General features: G+C 49.2%; 1 protein-coding gene across 1 annotated transcript; it reads left to right on the top strand.

Annotated features, from left to right (window-relative positions):
• The first annotated feature begins 3,146 nt into the window (after positions 1-3,146).
• LOC144101394 (uncharacterized) lies at positions 3,147-5,404 on the top strand. The gene is made up of 3 exons (XM_077634538.1): positions 3,147-3,287; positions 4,183-4,830; positions 5,270-5,404. The coding sequence occupies exons 1-2, from the start codon at positions 3,282-3,284 to the stop codon at positions 4,816-4,818; spliced, it is 642 nt and encodes a 213-aa protein (XP_077490664.1). The 5' UTR covers positions 3,147-3,281; the 3' UTR covers positions 4,819-4,830; positions 5,270-5,404.
• Positions 5,405-23,432: the final 18,028 nt, after the last annotated feature.

Genomic DNA, 23,432 nt, shown 5'->3' with positions numbered 1-23,432 from the left:
TCTTGCATCTTTTCTTTTTTTGATGATGCGCAACACATTATTATGCATGGATAACCACGTAATACTGACCTACGAAAGCTAAGTCATTTATAATTGAATTTCTTTCACTGTCTGTTTCGGGTTTAATAGCTGACTGATGGCTATGACGCCGAAGGTCAGCACAGGTCATGACGAGCACGAAAAAAAAAGTTATTGTGATCAACTGTAATCATGCGGAGGGAATGGGACATCATTTTTCTTTCGCTTGCGAATCTATTCCTTATATGATTATATTCTGATTCTGATTATATCCATTCTCTTTCACTCGTAGAAGTATTGTAAATCTGATTATATTCTAGTTACGGACCTACTAGTTTGGAATCAATTATTTCATTTCTGTTTAAAATCACTTCTTTTATTCATTTTTGCAGTCATTCTTATTCTAGCTTCAACCTCCTCTCCGCAACTGGTGAAAAAAACGTTATAAACGCCACCCGTCACCTGCTATGTTTGGCAGGCGGAGGCTTTACAAGGACGTAGACGCTGGACAGTTTTCGGTTTCGTGGTACTCCTAATTCTATCACGTTCAAGCTGAAATATAGTTGCTGCCTTTTTCATTTTAATTCACTGCAACTCTAAAGCAAGGCTGCCTCATTCATGCCTCGCGTGACTAACACTGACTTTAGAACGTCATTGCCATCCTTCTACGTTTGAAAGCGGAACAGAAACGGCTCGCAGAAGAAATTAAAATATAGCTTATGTGTCGTTGGTAGATGAATACCACCACGTTGTTTTTGCATGTCTAGTAATGTCTTATTCGTGAATGCGAAGAAGACTATGGTGTGTACCCTACTCTATTAAAACACACCTTTTCTTCTCCAAATATCCCAAGAAGTGAAAGCAAAAGCTAGAGCAATTTCGTGCGATGGGATGCATAAGTTTTATTGTGTAGCACAGAAGTAACAGCAGCAGGGTTGCTGACTTAACATCTATCTCACGCGCGGCAGGTGCTAGATTTGAATCTTCCCGCCGCTGAGGATTGACGCACGACGCTTTCTTCGACATCATAGCAGTGTGTTCGTGACGCAGTAGAGGACTTCAACCAAAAGGGCATCGTCAGAGTTCTCACAGGTATGTACATGCGCACCCTCGAACACGAGAAGATGGGTCACGAGATGATAAAGGTGACATCACTAAGATATATTTTAGCATGAGTATGACAATTGACTGACGGCCCAAGCTGAATATCACGACCACACGGGACACGTCCTCAAGTGCTAGTGAGTGAACACGGTGACACGATATTACGATGCACGGCTCCTACGTGTAGTACGTCATAAACATTCCAAACATCACGGATACGGCTTTCGTGTGAAAAGCTGTTCCGTGGCGGAGAGGTGACACCAGTAACTCTAACCCATTCCTCCGTGGCACCATCAAAGCAGATAATGCCGCTTTATCACACCATGAGAATAATGACGGCGTTGTTTGTTCCTTTAGACTCAGAGACCACTGAAAGGAATCCCATGCAGGTTACTGCACTGTCGCGTCGGTCAATTAGAATTTCTACTGGCAAGGCATCAAAAAGATAAGATAAGTATGAAATAAATTCTAGAGAGCGACGAACAGGTCACGGATTCGTGTCCATTACTGCGGACTTATGCCCGAATGGCCCTCGCATTGATTTTTGTTTTTTAATCCGTAATGCTTCGCTGTGGTGCCTGCGGTGATGCTAGCTTAACATGCATCACCAAGACAGTCACTCCATTAGGGTGCGAAAGCTCAAGGGGGGCAAATGCGGGTCAGGAAGTCTTGAACGAGAGTAAATTACGTTATCGACAGAAGTTAGCGCACTAGATCTTGGAATCTGCAGAGGAATACATAGAGTGGCAGTATGCAATGGAATATACATTTTTTTTTTCGGTTTGTATAGGAGAAACGAAATTTAAAGGTGTTTTACGCGCTCAACATGGAAACAACTCATCACCATCACAATGTCATGATTTGAATGACAAAAGCTTGTCGTTCGGTCTTACGCATAATCTTAAACAATGTCGGTACCCTTTCTGATCGTGTAGAAGAATCCTTTGTGAGACAAATATGACAAGCGAGCTAAGTTTTGCAGGCGCGAAACCGTCACTTTTCGTTTTCGTAAGCTTCGTCAAAGTTAACATCGAAACAATTTTTGCAATCTCCCGATTAGTCACCTCAAGCGAATGCCATTACTGGACGATATAAACCCAGTATCAGAACTACCGTTAGCTCTGACCGCATTTCTATACGCGTCGTTATTATTCCTTCTTTTTGGTATGTGCGCTGCTTTTCCTATTATACGGGGAGGCCTTGCCACACTCAACCACGGACGATGCCAGGACGGCAGACTCGCCTTCACGACGTAGCCGAACGTCCTTCCCAAGGTCGCCCGTTCGAATCTCAACGACTCAAGAGCGTGGACACAAGCCGCTTACCATATCAAGCGTGTACAAGCGGCCGAGGGGAGAGGAAGCCGGGAAAACACGTACTATAGAGGCGTCGTGGCGCCGCTTTGCGGGCATGCGATAAGCCGGCGCTAAGGGGGCTGGGGGAAGGAGGAGGAGAGGGGGGGGGGGTTGAAATTTGGTACTTTCACCACCGTCTCTGTGCAGCAGGCACGGGCTTCTCATGCTTGAGAGAGACCCACTGCCGGACTGCACCGGGGTGGGGCAGACCGTATCTCCTATGGAACAGAGTAGAGCGCGTTAACAACTGCCATGTGTAATCGGAATTGACAAAAAATAAAAACTACACCCCCCACCCCACCGCCCTCTGAAAGGCGAGCTTACGCGCATTCGAGAGAGGAATGGACGCTGAAGAGCGGAGGAGGTTGCTCAGTGGCGAGATGGCAGAGATGACCACGCCTTGCGGCGACCTTCTCGAAGTGGTCCGCGCCGGTCAGTCCCTGAGCTGGGCTTCCGTGAGAAAGGGGGTCGCAAAGAAGAGAGTGAGAGCGTCAGTACAGTCTTGCGAACAGATGGACTCGCGTAAGCCGGAAGGGAAGCAATGATGAAAAAAGTAAACCCCCACCGAATGATTCCTCTCCCTTGTCCGCTCGCCCATCCGCTGCTGTTGGATACAGTGAACCCCGCTCCCTTTCACTCTCGGGCGTCCGCTTCCTCCTCGGTTTCCTCCTCGCTGGCTCGGACACGCTGCCCAGTTCGACGCACCGCCGTCCGCTGCGTCTGTAGGGGGGTATATAAACCGGGTGCAGCCGTTTGAACACTCTGTCTTTTCTTCTCTCTAGGAAAAAGCCCTCCAGTAGCAAAATGCTGGTAAGTAGACGTTGGGAGCAAGTCAAAACTCAACCCGCAGGTGCTGGTTGCCGTAAACGCAGCCATGAGAACGGTGGAAGTATGTTTGCCCTAGGACACGCTACACGTTAGCTATTACGAAACAAAACCGCCCAAAGGAAGTGTACTTCTCTTTTTTTTTCCCGCCCGTATTAAGACAATAACTGCGCCTGAAGAAAAGCTAACATGCCTTGGCACTCTGGCACAGGTCTTGGAGAAACCGCCTGCTTGCGTACGGCAGCGTAAATATATATATATATATATTTTTTTTCTGGAAGAGGTTAGCCTTCGTGAACTTCGTGAGGATCGTAAACACTCGTGCTTCGAGAGTAAATTACGGGACAGCGTTTCTAAATGTATTATAGTACCAGTGCATGCTGTTTTCCAGTACTAATAGGAATTGCGCTTGTTTGTAAACTAATTGAGTTGCTAATTAATTGGTGCAATACAGCGGCCTGTTAAGAGTTAGACTGCCACTTTTAAAACATTCAGCGCAGTTTCCTCGGCGTACGTTTCTATTCAAGCGAAGTCACTGAGGAGAGCATAGCTTACTGTCATACGGCTCCAGAAGTAACTGGACGCTATAACGTCAGTTTAGTTTCGTTAACTGTAGGTTGCAGTGGCCTGACCTTCACCCGCTATCTTCCCTAATTGCGAACAATGCAGCGCAGTATACGAATGGATGGTCGGTTAATATCTGGCCCCCGTTGGATGAGATAAAGCAGAGGGCTTAGAGTGTTTTTTGTCATTTCCTGCATTGCTCATCACGTGAAACGTATCTAAAAAAGCTGCTCGAAACAATGTTCATTCCTGTGGCCGTTATTGAATAGCAAGCAGCGCTGCTTGCTGTTCTGACTCCACCCTCTAAACCACGCAGTCTATCTTTGCCTTCCTCGGCCTTCTCGCCTTCTCCTCCGCCGGCCACTTCGGTGGTTATGGCGTCGGCTATGGAGGTGGTCTCGGCTATGGAGGTGGTCTCGGCTATGGGGTTGGACTCGGCTACGGAGGACTCGGCTTCGGAGGCGGAGTCGTTGGAGCTGGCTTCGGTGGCGTCGCCGTCGCTGCCGCCCCCGTCGCCGTAGCCGCGCCCGCCGTCGCTGCCGCTCCGGTCGCTGCTGTCGCTGCCGCTCCGGCCGTCGCCGTCTCCGCTCCGCCTGCCGCCATTGTGCCCGGTGGTCCCGGCGGCCCCGGAGCTGCGATCGCCACCAGCCGCGTCGCCACTGTCCACCACACTTCCCCGGGAGTCGCCAGCTTCCGCAACGCCCCCGCCCCTGCCGCCTCGTTCGCCGGCGGTCTCGCAGGCTACGCTCTCGGAGGCTACGGAGCCGGAGGCTACGGAGCCGGAGGCCACCGACTCGGCTACGGTGTCGCCAACGGAGGCTACGGCGTCGGCTATGGTCTCGGATACGGTGCCGTCAAGGTCGCCGCCGCTCCCGCTGTCGCCGTCGGATACGGCGGATACGGAGGATACGGAGGATACGGCGGATACGGCGGATACGGCAAGGGATGGTAAAGAATCAACTAGGTACGCTTCTTTGCTTCACCATTTTTGGTCTTTTCAAATTGTGCGCACGGAACGCAAAGTGTCATGAGGAATCTGGTGGGGTTTAAAGCATTGCCCTCCGTCATGACGGGATATGAAACTGGTTTGTTTTGATTACTTTAGCGGTATCTGTAAGGCGGGCGCCAGTCGGCGAATAACAGAATTACGTTGGTTTCTAGTTGCTTGCACTCCGCCGAGGTTTTATGACGTTTTCTAAGCAAAGCGATGATGGATGTGCCTGCAGCTCGTGTAACTTATATAAAACCCAGATATTAACATCATTTGCTATCACTGTAAACTTTCGTAATTGATTCCCTTTTCAGTGTCTCTTAAGCGGAAATGATGCGCAAGAAATGTAGCTTCTCTCTGTGGTAGCCTTATACTAAGACTGCCGTATCGTTCTTCTTTTATTTCATTATAGGTACAAAGAAACGACGACAAAGCCAGTACATATCCTGTGTGACTGCAAGGAATGGAGGACCGGTCGGCGGATGCCCGAGGTCTGGAATAGAGTCAAAAGAATAAATTATTTCACGTGTTCTGCCTGGTGCATAAACGGTTCTGTTCTGTGAATTTTTGCACGCGCACAGTGAGGTGCGTGAGCATCCCTCTCGTGAGTCACTTTACGGGAGTAAGTCCGAATGAATCTCTGTACACTCACTCTTTACATGCCTACGACCAAACATATACTTAAAAAAGCAAGGAAATACAAAATACGCGGGAGCGAAAAGATAAAGAAATTTCAAGTGCAGAGCTCCACTTGAATTCCACAACAAAAACTACCTATACAAGCCGGCCATTATAAGCTTCTGCAACTAGATAACTATAAGCTACAGCAATATCTTCTAAAATGAGACCACGTAGTACCAACGGTCAAACCATCATAAGCGTTGCTGAAAATGGCGGGTTGTTTACAGCGACAACTAACAAGTACTGAGTGGCCATTGCCCTGCAGTGGGCGTAGTCAGGCTGATGATGACGATGAGTCATATGCCTTTAAAGCTTCAAGTCCTTTAACACTACAGTCATATGAACGACATGTTGTGCATGTTTCAGAGTTAGGGACTGGTGTTTACAGTCTTTGCCAAAAGTATACACCCAAGGGGTCTGCCTCTGAGCCCTGCATCGCGGCTACTCTTGCTCTTGCATACACAGGGACCCTAATCTCACGAAGGCGGGAGGACCTTACGTTCTCAACCCTCCAAAGCTTGGGACTGTCAGATGTGGTTGAGAGCCCCTCTACATGGCTTGGAAGCAATCCCCTTGAGCTGTATAATTTTTTACAAAGACTGTACATCAATGCGCTCCCTTTGCTTGAAAGTTGCTAATACGGGTCGTGGTAAACGAAAGAAAGGGCGGATGCTTATAAGGCCTGCCTTACTAGACTTCCAGTGCTCTGCTTTCCTTCGTAGAGCTTTGCAAGCTGCTTCATAGGGCCGTAAAAGTATGCCACTCCCTTTAAACCCTTCACCATCTGAATACCTGAACACAAGCACCCATCTACCCATGGCTTCAAGACCGCAGGATCTGAAAATTCCTTCGAGAACAACGTTTTCACTTGAAAGAGGTGGACACATGGCAGGTGAAAGTCCGTAACGTTCTTCAGCGGCTCCATCAAGCAAGAGAAATGGAGTATAAGGAAGTTCTTGGGTGTAAGCGCCGTCGACTTCGCATTTTGTAAAGTAGTATTCTCGTCTTCATTAGCTAGTTAGAACTAATAGCATAATCATGGGCTTGAGGGCTTCAGCCACAAGAAAAAAGTGTACCGCAGAACGAGCAATATCTTAAGAGTGTGCCTTCTTTGGGACTCTTCCTATTAGGGTGGGCTTGGGAGTAGAATAAGAAGGCGGATGGTGGACGGTCTTCTTTGCTTTGATGGAGGGTGAAAAATCTTTCTTTCCTTTTTTTTTGCACGGATTTGCACGATCAGCCAAGCTCTTACACCTCTAAACTCTGTGCACTTCCGAATATCACACTTTAGAAAAGTGCTTAAACCATTATTTGCTTTGTAAAGACCAACACCCACTTAATCGTGGCTGCCGCATGTTCTCAAGTGTGTGAGAAGGCAGACGCTGAAGGTAAGGTCGAAAGAGTTCTGCTATTGTCGAGCGCGTTGTCGAAAACTGGTCCATTTTTCCAGCTACGATTGTGTTACCGTACTGTATGCCTGCATGATTAATCCCCAACCACAAAAACCACGAAAAGACCTGCCAAAAATACGCTTTTTTTTCTCCTATCGCAGTCAACAAGGATCGGTTTACCAGGTAGACTTAGTCCACATGCGAGTAATCTGGAAATGGCCAAGCACACTATCATTACCACGAAGCCGGTATTTTGCTTATTCGCCGTCACACACGGCTTCAAGTGTAGAGCTGTTTAAAAAAGAAATCAGTTTTCACAGACGGTCAGTGTGAGCATGAATTCCACCGCATTGGTAAATTCTGCCCAAACAATAGGTGCTTACACTTAAGGCATTAGACTGAAATAAAACTGAGTGCGTAGCGTTTCTCATGGATGTTATGTCAGTATCGAAGCGCCATTTAGAAATCACAACAACCAAATGGCAGAATCTGAGGCGGATGAAAGGAAAGTGCTGCGGATATACGTAGGAGGGGTTTGTTTGAAATTGATGTCGCGCATACGTACTGCAAGGCAAACAATTCTAAGCGAACAGTCGCAAACGACGTGACTGCCACGCCCCGTGCTTGTTTATTGTTCGACATGCAGGGTCGATAGCGAGATAGCGATTGCGAAAGAAATCTTGGGAACCACGTGCACAGGCGGGCACCGAAACGATCTTCGAGAAGGCGGCCGCGGAACGGTCTCAAGTTGTTTCAAAACGCGGCCACCCCGATTGCTGACGGTGTACGAGCACGAGGGACGGAAGCTGGCAGCGATCGGTCACTGCGTCTTATAACCACCGCCATGTGTGCAGGTCGTGTTATTCGCGCTCGGACAACTCCCCGTTCATGAGAACAAGACTGCATGAAATCTTGCGCAAGATTAAGTACGCACAGCCTATGACAAACAATCCCACGGCTCTGTGAGCAGCGAAGGTGGATCGACTCGAGAAGGCTGGTGCATACTCACGACACGTAACCTCAACTCCGCCTTACGTTCCACAATATATTTCTACACAATGGTTTGAAAAGTTAAAGTTTCGCGTTCCCTTTTATGGGTCATGAAATCGCCGCCAATAAGTCAGCGGCAACTTACCCTCGCGGTCTCGGCGAACAAGCTGGCGAAAAACTACCCCGAACACTAATTTTTAAGGCCAAATAACGGTAACTTTGAAACCGTACGCAGCATATCATTACGGCAAGTTGCTCAGCAAAGGTTTTACTTATCATCATAAAGCAGGAGCATTAATATCGATGAAAAAATATATCAGACACATTTCATTCGAGAAAGCAAAAATTTAACAGCGTTTACGCCTCCTCCGCAAGGGTGATACACAGCGGCACCTATTATGCTGCCTGCGCATGAACAGTGTCTGCTGTGTGAGATGCAGACAGCGTAACACGCGGCGCCGCTAAGCGTACGCTCCAGCTCGCCGTGCTCCAGCGTCCTGTGTGGCTCGCAAGAACAGTTTCTTTGCAGTCTCGGTGGCGCGCAGTTCCACATCCACGCGGAATGACCTTTTGCACTGTCGATATCAGCAGATTCAAAAGGTTCGCTCCTTTCGTGTACGAGAAAGGTACTTTATACACCCACCTGTCACATGGTTCCATACGGCTTGCGCCCGCACGGGTTGCGACAGCGCGCAAATTAGCGCTTTCAGTTTGCACTTCTGGGTGCCCCAGAAAGCGTTATTGCCGCCGAACGGGTTACTAACTATCGCAATAAAAGGTAGTCTAACACTTGTGCTCCCCAAAGACATAGACTAAGCTTGAAACTAAGACCAGCCAATGGTAAGAAAATGAGGACCTCATTACGATATGCACGTGAAGGAAGCCAAGTGTCACAGAAAACAAGAAAAGCAAAACGAAATGTTGTTACCATTAAAATAAGCATTCCCCTATGCTTCTCTTGGCATATGTGGCTGTTGCCTTCCTTAAGCAAGAAGCTTATATGACCTTCTTCAGAACCTTTCGAAAAGGCACTGTAGCTATCTTCCCCTGAAGTATTTTGGAGCAGCTGACAGGGTCCGAAACATGAGTGTCAGGCTTTTCGACGACAAGACATCGTCCAGCAGAGTACGCAACAGTGCACTGAACAGAGCTAGGCACCTCTTTCCGATCCTGTCGGCTGCGCCAGAATACTGTAGTGTTCACACTCGGGAGTATTCAAAGACAGAACAGTGTACGCAACCTGGTGTGAGAAAGCCACCACATTTAATCAGCCCCTCCCTCCTAACCACTCCCATCCTGCCACCCGTTTCCTGAGACCAATTTAAAGCAAACAAAGGTGCGGCGATCGACCGGAGGAATGTTCTTCTCGTCATCTAATTCGCAGCTATTATCGCCCTTTACAAATAAAGCAATGCCAAAAGCAAGCTAAGGAAATGCTACGAGCGTTAATTGGACGAATATGAACATGAATTCCCCTTTATTACGTCCCGCTAGTCGCAACCAAATGTGTTCATATCTGCCTCTAATTGAAATCTATCCAGTCTGAGCCCCGCTATTACCCCTTTCAGCCAACGTGTTCCATCGCTCCGGAGACATTCCTTTCTTTCAGTTATTGGCAATTTTTCTGCAACACCGGGCCATACTTCCCGACACGAAAGTTTTCCTAAAACGCCTCGTGGTTGCGAGTGTTCATCCACTGACACGAAGCTATTATTAGTCAACGGGAAAGCGGCAGGCATGCGGAAGTTCCGGACGATGCATGTGGAAGGTTCGTCTCGAGTGAAAGCATTCCCCTTCTTCTCCTCGGCGTTCACTCCCGAGGCGGCAGCTTCTCAAATTGCGGAAGGGTTCAGTACACTTCGGGACAGCATGCCTGCGGGCGCTGGTTGATTTGTTTTTCTTTTGTCCGTCGGAAGGACCAACCACCGAAGCACGGTGCGTCTAGTGATACAGTTTATGCGAATTCGTGCACGCCGTTCGTGGCGCGCCTCATGATAGCTGGGTGTGACAGTCTGGGTGGCAGGGGGTGACAATTTTTCCATTTCCCACGACCGCATTAGCGTGTCTGCAGTAACCTGGTCACAGCAGCGCCGGGCCCGGAGGCCATCTTCTGTAGCGCTCGTGTGGCAACAGCCACTAATCCTCAGACCTTCCGGAACGTCCACAGATAAAGACCCACTTAGTTAATTGTCAATGTGCAGCGTGTGTGAACACGCGTCAAAAGAAAACTGAGCTAGAAGTTGATGCAAGAAAGGGTTGGATGAGGCAAACCCTTTATGTCGAGGAATTTCAAATACGAGAAACAGAGTCTTTAGCGATCGAGTGCATTGCGACCTGAGCTAACAATTAGTGCGTTTGATTTTTACTTTGATTTCGCGAAGCTTGCGGCGTCGAAGTGTTATAGACCCTGCCTGTATTTCGCCAGCAACTAATAGTTTTTGCGCTCGTGTTTTGGTATTGAAGTTCTGGTGTTGTTGTTTTGGTTTATAGCTGGTGCGCAAGACTGTGTGTTTTGCCAGTGAGCACGGACAGCCTTGATTATGATATGCACACAGAAAGTCAGTCATTGAATATGTACGTAAAGTTGTATAGACAATTCTGCCCCTTCCTTATTGTGACATTGCTCGCTCCATTGGCCGAGGTAAGTGGTCCAAGCGTTCTCAACTCCATTCTTCGACATTAATTTCAGAGTATAATACTCTTGATTTACTTTTCAAGATCAGAGTGCATTTTTGTTCCTTATTGAAGACGGCGTGGTGCGTCGCCAGTATTTATGATGCATATGTAGTGAATATTCGGTTTTATCGCACCAGCAGAGCGTGTATTAGGACTAGTCATTTAAAGTGACTCTTTTTCATATTAGCAGCGGTTAACTGCGAAGTGTTCCTTGTGTGCTCCTTCCGTCAGTATTGGTAGCCGAGCCCTCATCAGGCTTTAATGCTTTCGTCCTCGCTACAGCTTTTATGCAAAGAAAACGAACAGAAAATTTGAAACTTCACACCCGTAACAGAGCACTTCGCAACCACCAGAGCATGTCAAACGGTGCCATAAGAATCCAGAGATGAAGCGCCCGGAAAATTCCGCTGTGTGTCAGCTCCAACGTGATGCGGGCACCACCCGTGCTTACTGTGTAAGCCTAGCAGTACGTCTACGACTAAGAAATAATTTTTCGCTTTACCTTTTGCCAAACTCTCACATAGCTGTAGTGTGTAGTAGCACTTGTTGCCTCCTGAGTAAAATCAGGAAGTGAAATGGCTGCGGGCACGATAACGGCCTCACTAACCTGCCGGCCCCTGAACTATCCCGCGGTATAAAGAATAAAAGACACAAAACAGACACGAGATGACGCGATGCGATAGATTACATCTCTTCAACAGACCTTCCGCGCGACAGCCAGCTCACCCGTGGGTTACGTCAACCCCTGCCGCACTCGACGTCGTGAAACGCTCTCACAGCCCGAGGGGCGTTTCTCGGCAAAACACGAGCACGACCGATCCGCCAATCTGCACCGGAAACCACGCTAACAACAAGAGCGCCCTTTCTCGTCCACGGTCGAAGACAGCGCGCGCGTGAAAGCGTTCCCCTCTAATTTCTCGGGCGCGCGCGCGCACGCACCGAGTATGTGGGACACCAGGAGGACTGATTCGTTTCTACGCTGCCAGCGCTCCTACCGGGAGGCGAGGGAGGTGCCGGGTATTACGTGCCGACGTTCGTTAAAGAAAAACAAAAAGAAAGAGCCAAGGCGCCAGCGTTCGCTGGGACTCGTAATCAGAGCGGCGTACACACGATCGACGACGACTCACGCAGCTTGCGCTCTCAAGCAGCAGCAGCAACACAAGCAGTGGCTGCGGCAGCCGCTACGACTGCAAATGCCTGCAGTATAGCGAAGTCCCGCATGTGGGGTGGAGGTTGACCGCCCGTACGTTCTGTGCAAGCGTGGTTCGCTTAGCGTGAGCCGAGTGTAGCACCCGCCCAGGAGTGCACGGCTCGGCCACCGCTCATTATACGGCGCTCGGAACAAAGTCCCGAGTGAGTGTGGAGCGGTGAACTCGCCGCCTAAAGGGGGCGAACGGGTGGTCGGTCGCAGGGAGGCGTTTGTTGCGCGAGTTGTTTACTTGCAGGTCTGGGTCATCGATAACAACGATTAGCTTGTTTATTTCGTGTCTCCGTGCAGCACAGTGGGGTACAGGTACGAGGTCAGTATTGAGATCTACAGTGAAGGGATTGGGTGTGGCGCGTGGGGTTAGTGAGAGGTGGTATGACGGGAACGTTATAAAAAATACACACAGCAGCTAATCTGTGAAATGAGTCGTTTCTAATCGGCGGTGAAAAGCGTGAAATAAAATATTGCTCAGGGGTACTTTAATAACTGGCCAGCGACATATTGCCGCGAATATTTGCAGTGTTTATTCGTTTTTCAAATCTGCCGCGACACCACCTTATCGCTTTGTTTGCGACGCAAGACGCGACTAGATTTATCTCGATTGATCGCAGCCAGGCAAAGCTGATTCTACGTTGTTCCGGAATGTTCCAGTAACTTTGCGCCCTTTATCTCGAATGTTCGCTATCAGCTTTAAATTGAGCACGGCCGACAGCGGCGGGCATTCTGTTCGACGACCGCCGAGCACGCTTGTCGCTTCGCCGCCGCCGAGTGATTCAGTCCATTTTGGGTGCAAGTCAGCCCAATAAACAGTTCTTTTAGAAGATCCTTTCGTCCGTCTTCATCGCTGCTTCGACTGCCGTCACCACTACGTGACATCTGGTGGAGGTGCGGGGTAGCCTTCCATGTTCCGGACGCCCCCTTCAAGTCGTGAAGCCAGCCCTGAGCGCTTCGCACCCGAGGACGAGCCAGCAGCTCAGCGAGCCAGCCGACGTCTCCAGGGAGAGGAGCCTGAGTTCGGGAAACTGCCGGACCGCACAAGACAGCGAAAAGACGCGGCTACGAGCACCGCAATCTCACCGAAGATGTCGACACCGATCATACTGCAGCAGCCGCGGGTGCCGCCAACTTTCAATGGATCCCTAGGCGAAGACGCTGAAGAATGGTTGGATCAATTTGAGCGCGTGGCGTCATTCAACAAGTGGGATGATGCGGCAAAGATTGGACACGTTTTTTTCTCATTGGATGGCTCCGCACGCACGTGGTACGAAAACTACGAGTCGTCCCTTACGACATGGGAGCTATTCAAGAGAGAATTATTGAAGGTATTTACCAGTGTCGTGAGGAAAGAAAGAGCCGAACGACTCCTCGAGTCCAGGATCCAGCTTCCGAATGAGCCCGTCCGCAGTTACGTCGAGGAGATGAAGCGCCTATTTCGCCGCGCCGATCCCGGGATGACCGAGGAAAAGAAAGTTCAGTTCTTAATGCGCGGCGTAAAAGAACAACTCTTTGGCAGCCTCGTCCGTCAGCCGCCAAAAACGGTCGAGGAATTCATGCAGGAAGCCTGCACGATTGAGAAGACCCTCGACGTCCGAGCTCGGCAGTACAACCGCCCTTCCTCTGCCTATGCAATCCGTTCGGACACGGCGGCGACCACCAGCGACAGCTTGCGGGACGTTATCCGCGAAATCGTCCGAGAGGAGCTACGCCGATTACTGCCATCCTCCCCACAGCCACAAGCATCGACTCTGATGGACGTGGTACGGGAAGAAGTGCAACAGGCACTTGGTACCCCGACGGCCACAGAACCCCAGGCCATGACCTACGCCGCTGCAGTAAGGACTGCTCAGCCCCAACGACAACCCCCACGTCCTCCCCGAGATGAGCCACTTGGTCCACAACGCCGCCTCCCAGCCCCCGCCCGCCCAGCCTATGACCGACCCTCAAGCCCCAGGAAATGCGACGCCTGGAGGACTTCCGACAACCGGCCGTTGTGCTTCCATTGCGGTGAGGCCGGCCATATTCTTCGTCACTGCCCGTACCGACGTATCGGTCTTCGAGGATTTGCCGTTAACGCCCCACGACCACGCTTCGGACAACGTCCGCACGAAATCGACGAGTACCTGCGTCGAGAAGAGTACACGCCGAACCGCTTTTCGCGCTCACCATCGCCGTCAACCTCGCGCTTTGCGTCGCCACGCCACAGCTACGCAGCCGCGGTACGAGGAAGGTCGCCCAGCCCCCGTAGGGGAAACTAAAGGCAGCAACCTCTGGAGGTGAGGTTGCTCACGAGCTAAACGCCGAAGATCCTCCACCGACCACGCCCCATGAAGACACTGCACCCGCGACGCCGCATGAAGAACCGACACTCGCTGCACCGACGCCGCACACAATGAGAACCTCGATCACGACGCAAGCTACCTTGAAATCGACGCCGCCACCCAGAGGAGCTTCGACCACACGCCCAACCCGTGACTCGCATACGCGACGAAGCCGTGACCCGACGCCGAGAGCGACATGCAATGCAAGAGCCAGGACCTCCGACCTAGAAGTGACTATCGACGGCCGGAAAGTTGCCGCTCTAGTCGACACAGGAGCCGATTACTCGGTGATGAATGGAACATTCGCTGCGCAGCTCAGAAAAGTCACAACGGCTTGGGACGGCCCACAAATTCGCACCGCTGGGGGCCACCTCATTACGCCATCAGGACAATGCACAGCGCTAGTGACTGTCAAAGGACATACCTATCCTGCGACCTTTGTTGTGCTACCGCAATGCTCCCGCGAAGTGATCTTGGGTATGGATTTCCTTAATGAGCATCAGGCGATCATCGACCTGCGATCCAAGCTGATCACGCTTTCGACGGACGAAGCCATCGCTTCGATGAAAACTCGGGAAAATCACGTTGCCCTAAGTGTCCTGGAGGAAGAAGTGAGCGTCCCACCCCGTTCAAGCGTTATCGTGACCGTAGGCGCCATGAAAGCCATAAACACTGAAGCCATCATCGAGGGGAACATGCAGTTGCTACTAGACCGAGGAATCAGCATCGCAAAAGGCATCGCACATTTCCGCAATGGCCAGGCCGAAGTACTGCTGACTAACTTCAGCGAAGAATACCGGCATATTAACAGAGGAACGACGATTGCTTTCTACGACGAAATATCTGACGTACGAGATTCCTTCGCCCTCTCCGACCCCTCCGCAGAAGATCCGCCTGACCAAGAGAACTCGCCCACTTTCGACATCAACCCAGCCCTGCACCGGAACAGACAAGACCAGATCCGCAATCTGCTTAAAAACTACAGTGAGTGCTTTTCGACATCGCCGAAGGTGCGACAGACGCCAATTGCCAAGCATCGCATTATAACGGATCAACACGTCCGACCTCTCCGTCAAAGCCCCTACCGTGTGTCTCCGCGAGAACGACAAGCCATCCGGGACCAAGTCGAAGAAATGCTTCGCGACGACGTCATCCAGCCTTCAAACAGCCCATGGGCGGCACCGGTTGTTCTAGTGAGAAAGAAAGACGGCGCACTTCGATTCTGCGTGGATTACCGCCGCTTGAACAACATAACAAAGAAGGACGTCTACCCCCTCCCCCGCATCGACGACACACTGGACCGCCTCTGCAACGCCAAATATTTCTCATCGATGGACCTCAAGAGCGGCTACTGGCAAATTGAGGTCGACGAAAGAGATCGCGAGAAGACAGCATTCATAACTCCGGATGGGCTGTTTGAGTTCAAGGTGATGCCATTTGGTCTCTGTTCCGCACCAGCGACGTTTCAGCGAGTAATGGATACAGTGCTGGCAGGCCTGAAGTGGCAGATTTGTCTGGTATATTTAGATGACGTCGTTGTCTTCGCCTCGAACTTTGAAGAGCACCTCAAAAGACTTCGAACAGTACTAGACGCAATCAAGTCGTCTGGCCTAACCTTGAAAGCAGAGAAATGCCACTTTGCCTACGAAGAGCTGCTGTTTCTAGGCCACATCGTTAGCAAGGAAGGAGTACGCCCAGACCCGCAGAAAACAGCCGCTATTGAACAGTTTCAACCGCCGGCCGATAAGAAAGCAGTGCGCAGATTTCTCGGACTATGCGCATATTACCGACGATTTGTGAAAAACTTTTCGCGCATCGCCGAGCCCCTGACCCAACTGACGAAGGCAGACGTGCCGTTTAAATGGGAAACGCCGCAAGCAGAAGCCTTCAAAGAACTTCAGCGTCGTTTACAGTCCCCACCGATCCTTGCGCATTTTGATGAAAACGCCGATACTGAAGTTCATACCGACGCAAGCAGCGTGGGACTAGGCGCCGTTCTCGTTCAAAAAAGTGACGGGCTGGAGAAGGTCATCGCATACGCTAGCCGTTCCCTTTCTAAGGCCGAGGCTAACTATTCGACCACTGAGAAGGAGTGCCTTGCCATCATCTGGGCTACGTCGAAATTCCGCCCCTACCTCTACGGACGGCCGTTCAAGGTGGTCAGCGACCACCACGCGCTCTGCTGGCTTGCCAATTTGAAGGATCCCTCTGGCCGACTCGCTCGATGGAGTCTGCGTCTCCAGGAGTTTGACGTCACCGTCGTTTACAAGTCCGGACGCAAGCACACTGACGCCGATTGCCTCTCACGAGCCCCTGTAGATGCACCGCCGCTGGACGACGATGAGGACGCCTTCCTGGGACCCATCAGCGCAAGCTCTTTTGCTCAGCAGCAACGCTCGGACCCCAACCTAAAAGGCCTCATCGAGTACCTGGAAGGCAAGGTTTCTTCACCCCCCGCTTCATTCAAGCGAGGACTGTCTTCTTTCTATGTGCAGAATGAGGTCCTTGTGAAGAAGAACTTTACAGCGAACAAAACAGCCTACCTCCTTGTTGTACCTACTTGTCTCCGCGAAGAAGTTCTACGGGCTTCACACGACGAGCCGACAGCTGGACATCTCGGGTTTACTCGCACCCTCCGCCGCATTCAAGACAAGTATTACTGGCCCCGACTGTCTGCCGATGTCGCACACTATGTGAAAACATGCCGAGATTGTCAGCGACGAAAGACTCCTCCCACACGACCAGCAGGATTTCTGAACCCCATTGAACCTCCCTCAAGACCCTTTCAGCAGATTGGCATGGACTTGCTTGGCCCTTTTCCAACGTCAACATCTGGAAATAAGTGGATCATCATAGCGACCGACTACCTGACCCGCTACGCCGAGGCGAAAGCCCTACCGAACGGAACAGCAGCAGAAGTGGCCAAATTTTTCGTGGAGTGCATTCTTCTTCGACACGGCGCCCCCGATGTGCTCATCACGGACAGAGGAACAGCATTTACGGCGGAACTCACGCAAGCCATCCTGCGCTACAGCCAAACCAGCCACCGGAGGACAACTGCATACCATCCGCAGACCAACGGACTGACCGAGCGCCTGAACAAAACCATCGCCGATATGCTCGCTATGTATGTCGATGCCGAACATAAAACCTGGGATGTCATCCTGCCTTACGTCGTCTTCGCCTACAACACCGCAGTGCAGGAGACCACCCAGATGACGCCTTTTAGGCTCGTCCATGGCAGGGATGCCACGAACACGCTAGACGCCATGCTGCCCAACGTTACAGAAGAAGAGAACGTCGACGTTGCCGCCTACCTTCAACGCGCAGAAGAAGCTCGAAAGCTTGCTCGATTACGGATCAAAGATCAGCAGCGGTCCGACGCCAGACGCTACAACCTACGAAGACGCAACGCGGAATACAAGCCAGGAGACCAAGTCTGGGTGTGGACGCCCATTCGCCGCCGTGGATTGAGTGAAAAGCTTTTGCGCCGCTATTTCGGCCCGTACAAGGTTCTTCGTCGGCTGGGTGAACTGGATTATGAAGTCATCCCTGACGCACTGACTGCATCCCAGCGACGCCGCGTACGACCAGAAGTTGTCCATGTAGTCCGTCTGAAGCCGTATTATGCGCGCTAAAGGCCGCTGCATTTCCATGCTCTATTTTCGCAAGATCCGTTTTTTTTTTTCCCTTACTAGTCGCATTATTTGTTTTGATGCATCGGGTCGATGCTTCTTTGAGAGGGGAGTAATGCCGCGAATATTTGCAGTGTTTATTCGTTTTTCAAATCTGCCGCGACACCACCTTATCGCTTTGTTTGCGACGCAAGACGCGACTAGATTTATCTCGATTGATCGCAGCCAGGCAAAGCTGATTCTACGTTGTTCCGGAATGTTCCAGTAACTTTGCGCCCTTTATCTCGAATGTTCGCTATCAGCTTTAAATTGAGCACGGCCGACAGCGGCGGGCATTCTGTTCGACGACCGCCGAGCACGCTTGTCGCTTCGCCGCCGCCGAGTGATTCAGTCCATTTTGGGTGCAAGTCAGCCCAATAAACAGTTCTTTTAGAAGATCCTTTCGTCCGTCTTCATCGCTGCTTCGACTGCCGTCACCACTACGTGACAATATGTATGCTTGTTACTGCAACTTAAAGGCGCCAAAAACCACGCACACACACGAGAAGAGAACGAGAGTGCCTTGTGCGTGCGTGTGCGCGTGCGCACGCGTCGACGTGTGCGTGTGTGCGTGTGCGTGCGTGTGTGTGTGTGGGGGGGGGGTGGTGCGTGCGTGTGTGGTTTTTGGCACCTTTAAATTACAATGATCAATTACCAACTTGCCCAACAAGAAGTTGTCTTAGGTATGTTGCACTCGGGGTCTTTGTTAGAAAACAGACGTCCTGGGTCATCTGAGGCGAAGTGAAAACTACTAAGTAGCAAGTCCAGCATTCTTGGACAAAAATTTCGAATATTGAAATATTTCAAGGTACCGTTATGAAAATATTGCAGGCAATGGTTTATTTTTTTCGATACGCAGCAGAATCTTTCGTTTGAACTTTTTCCGTCGCTCGCATAGAGCAGTTAAGATTGCCATAGGAAACCAATGGAGGATAGCAAAAATGTTAGTAGCAAAAAAATGTAAGTCTGCCGAGGGGAGATCTGAGGATATAGAGATATAAACAATCTCTACATGACAATATTGCGTCATGTACATGAATATAATACATGACAAAGTTGCGTCCATAAACTCTTTCGCGTTGAAAATGCTGCAGGTATGCCTGTGAGACCGAGCAACGCCTAACAGGAGCTAAGGTAGCTAAGCACACCGAAGGTTTTCAGCGTGGGCATGAAAAACTGGCTGCTGAGATGCATGTAACTGTGCGCCCAGCAAAAGTGGTGAACGTCACAGAAAACGTATTCGTAGGCAAGAGTGATTGATCACTGAAGGCGTCCGATCCTACAGTCCATCAAAATAGTGAGCGATTTGACAGCCAAAGCATTTGCCAATTGGGAATAGATAGTCTGTCCAAATAGGTAGCCACGGAGTTTGTAAATGTAAAAACGACTTTTAATTTTTTTTTTATGGCAGCCTGAGGTTTATTCAAAACGCAACATCAAAAAGTCACATGGGCACCTAGGAAGGGCTTGTTTAAGCCCATGTGATACGTTCACGCACATAACCTAAGAATGAGCATGTTTAAAGCAATAATGGCGGTCTTGTGTGCTATGTTGATATCAGAAGAAGAAGTATCAGAATGTAGATATGAAACAAGATCAACATCGCATAGAATGAAAGAAAAATCCCGTGCACGAACCACAGAAAGCTATTGGGTTAAATGGTTAAAATGACAATTAAACAAATATTGAACTCATTAAAACTTTTGATTACATTATTAGTACCAACGGAATGTATAACGACCAGGAGTAATTTACCTTATTTGAACTGGAACTCAGAAATAAACAGTAATGACTACTTATCACTTCCGACCACTTTGATTACTACAACACAACATTCTAAGGATTTAGTGGAATATCGAACAGATAAAGATATACTAAGGTTTTCTTTTTTGCATAAAAATTCCGAGACTAAAATTCAAAACACTGAAAATCTGAAGAAACACTTCCAGTTCGCGCGGATGTCGCGACGTTCTGTATAGGGCGGAACACCGGGTATTAGTTTGCGAAGTTCAAATGTTTCGCATACCCCAAGTATATCTCGTTGCAGGCAGAACAAGTCTGTATTAGCCCAGGTAGCACTTTATAAGTCAGATACGGCAGCGGGTAGGAAGAGTAGGCCATGAGTATCAAGGTATTTGCACATCACCTCGCTGCACTCTAGTTTCATCTCGATTACAAACGAACATAATGAAATTCAGTTATGCGTCGTTTGCTACGGCCCCGCCGCGGTGGCTCAGTGGTTAGGGCGCTCGACTACTGATCCGGAGTTCCCGGGTTCGAACCCGACCGCGGCGGCTGCGTTTTTATGGAGGAAAAACGCTAAGGCGCCCGTGTGCTGTGCGATGTCAGTGCACGTTAAAGATCCCCAGGTGGTCGAAATTATGCCGGAGCCCTCCATTACGGCACCTTTCTTCCTTTCTTCTTTCACTCCCTCCCTTATCCCTTCCCTTACGGCGCTGTTCAGGTGTCTAACGATATACGAGACAGATACTGTGCCAATTCCTTTCCCCCCCAAAAAAACAATTATAGATTTGCTACAGGCGGCCGACAGGTGGCGCTAGTTGTTGAGGTCTAGGAAAGCAAGGCATGCTACCCGATGCTAATGTCAAATGCCTGTCTCTGTAGAGCGCCCTTTCGCAATTTCCCAGCCCTGTCCAACTGCAGAGTGCTCCTTTCTCTATCTCTTATTTTGGCTTTCTTACTTTTGCCTTTTTGAGTGCTGTGAAATTTATCTGTCGTGGCTATTTCAAGTCCAGGAAATGTGGACAAGCGCTTCTATTTCGAGCAGCTGCCACTGCGGGATGCATGGCGCTGAACATCGACAAATTCCGAAAGAATTTCGAGTCTCTGGTGCACCTGGTGTCTTTCTATGGGCGTCATAATTAATAACTGCGAGGGCAGGAAACAATTCATAATTTAGGTTCTAGCCGCCGCGGTGCCTCAGGTGGCTATGGTGCTCGGCTGCTGGCCCGAAAGACGCGGGTTCGATCCCGGCCGCGGCGGTCGAATTTCGATGGAGCCGAAATTCTAGAGGCCCGTGTACTGTCTGATGTCAGTGCACGCTAAAGAACACCAGGTGGTCGAAATTATCCGGAGCCGCCTTCTACGCAAAAAAAGAGTAAAAAGAGGGTAACCTGCCCTATAGCGCACTTCCTTTAAGGGAGTGTGCTAAAGGATAGATTACACCCTTTTTACTCCTTTGTGTTTAGAGTGCGTTGTCTCTCGTAGGCCGACTTGCTTTGGGACTCTGTATTCAATAAAGCATCAACCAAACCACTCTTTAGAAAAAAGAGTGGTTTGGTTTATGCTTTATTGAATACAGAGTCCCAGTCTTCACATTTTCTTTCGTGTAGTAGGAGCACGTCATCCTTATGAACATCTTAGCGCACCACGTCATAGCCCTCTATAGTTTTCTCTAGTTTACACATGAAAAGGTTCCCATTGAGTTACGCCATGTTTGCGACTGACGGCCAATAGATGGCGCTAGCTAGTGTTTAGTGTCTAGGAAAGCTGAGCACGACGGTGCACATTGCTAAATATGACACAATGGTCGCAACTACTGGCATTTCTCTGTAATGTTTAACAATGGCGAAAAAAAAAAATCACGAACGCTTAGTATGCGCGTTTACATACAAAGAAAGCCAGCACTCACGGAAACCAAGAAAAGCATAGAGAAATATTTCTATTTTTGTCTCAATTTATGGTGTTGAATTCGTGGCGTTGAATTTCGCAGCGTCCTGCACCACAAATTACAGACACAAAAATTTTTTTTTGGCCTCCTTGGTTTCAGTAGCTGTTGACTTTGGTCACAAGTGTAATATCACGAGTCCCTCAATTCCCCATATATACCAAGTCTTTCGGGGAAGCCCGCCGCTAATATTTAAAAATAGGCTTTTTGATGTTGTAAGGTGACTCATGCCCAGAAATTCTGGACAAAAGTATTTTTGAGCGTGAAATTGTTTGTGAATACAATTTTTTCACACAATCTAAAGTTTCACTATAACAATAAATAAATCCGCAGATCAACCGACGGCAGCCTAGTTCTTTTTTTTTCTGTTCATGTTTTTGCTATCGTCAAAAGCGTACCAGGTTGGTTTTCTATGGGAGTCTTAACTGTTCGATGCGATCGATGAAAACACTTTAAAGGAACTATTTTGTTGCATATCAGAACAGTGGATTACTGCCTTCAATATTTCCATAGCAGTGTCTTACAATTTTCAATGTTGAAAATTTTTGCCTGAGAAAGCTGGACTTGATTGCGGCGCAGTTATATCGATATTGAAGGACACCAGAAAACACATGAATCCTGCTAAGTAGGGAGCTAGTTGCATAAATTCTAATAAATTAATTTTACCGATTACAGATACGCGCCTCGTTACAACTGAAAGATTCGTAGCTGGTCACTTTTGTCGGATACAACTCAAGAAAGAAGCACAAATGCCCCTATAGAGAATTGCCCTCAGCCAATGGCGCCGACCGACTGTCGTGATGTGGTCAGTCCCTTTAGCCCGGCTAGCGTGACATAGCAGGGGTGGCAGATGAAAGGGTATTAACCGCGGCTTAATCGGATTAACCGCGGTGTCATGAAAATTGGTCGAAGCCACTGGCTAGAGAGCTTCATTTGAGGAGCAATTGCCTCTTCTTTCTTCAGTTGTATCCGCATATAGTAACAATCATATCAGTTATTAGGATCTCGAAAGCGCGTTTACCTTTCACACTGTAGCTCTTCCAATTCTGATCATTCCTCACTCAATTCTAAACTATAGCGCGCCCACGAAGAGCGCTCAACGACTCCCATCAAACCGCGTTATTCCGTGCTGCACCTTGTGACCTTCCGTGCCGCACCTCGAATGAAGCTGCTAGCAGCGATGAGCACCACAACGCGGGCGGGAAAGAGAAGGTCACAAGACGCAGGCGCCACGGAGTGAGGCGCTTTGATGGATGTTGCATTTTTGAGAAAAATCTGAAATTTATCACCTTTACTAGAGCTCCTGAAGCGACATCACATCAGCTTCCTTTTACCGTTACCGGGTAAAACCGCTACTGCAAGGTTATAGAAGCAAGCCGAGTACCGGCCGTTACCTGCTTACTTTTTTCGATGTGAATAAACTATTACTGCCGCCTCTACGAGTATTTGCAATAGAGGGCGGAAGGGTTTCAGTTCAGACACATCACAAGATATATTGGGTGTTTCCTTATACTCGGTACAGAATAATCAGCAAGTCCAACATGTCCGGGGATTAGTAAGTTTTGATTGGGAAAAATGCTGAAACAAGGCGCTTGTTCTGAAAAAAAAAAGAACTCTAAGGCGGTAGTGTGGGGCTAATGAAGCGTTTTGGTGCGAAAATCTTTGGCATAAGAGTATAAAATATCTTGTATAACTCCTGCGAAGCCGGCAGCGTCGAAACGTTTGGTCACTGAGCCTGTCGGTGCCACATATGAATGAAACTTTTTCGATTTCTCGCAACCTATAGAGCATTCCAAGTGATTGATACCTGTTTCTACCTATACAGGAACCTCTTCCCGTTTCTGATGCCGAAAGCGGATCTGTAATGACACTGAAGGAGATATTTTCAGACGGAGAGTCATGCATGCACATTTTTTTTTGGTAAGAACGATTAATAGAGTGCGCCATGAA

This window comes from Amblyomma americanum, chromosome 8, assembly GCF_052857255.1.
Source record: "Amblyomma americanum isolate KBUSLIRL-KWMA chromosome 8, ASM5285725v1, whole genome shotgun sequence".
Taxonomy (NCBI): domain Eukaryota; kingdom Metazoa; phylum Arthropoda; class Arachnida; order Ixodida; family Ixodidae; genus Amblyomma; species Amblyomma americanum.
Note: the sequence above shows the minus strand (reverse complement) of the source record. Positions and strands in the feature narration are given on the sequence as shown.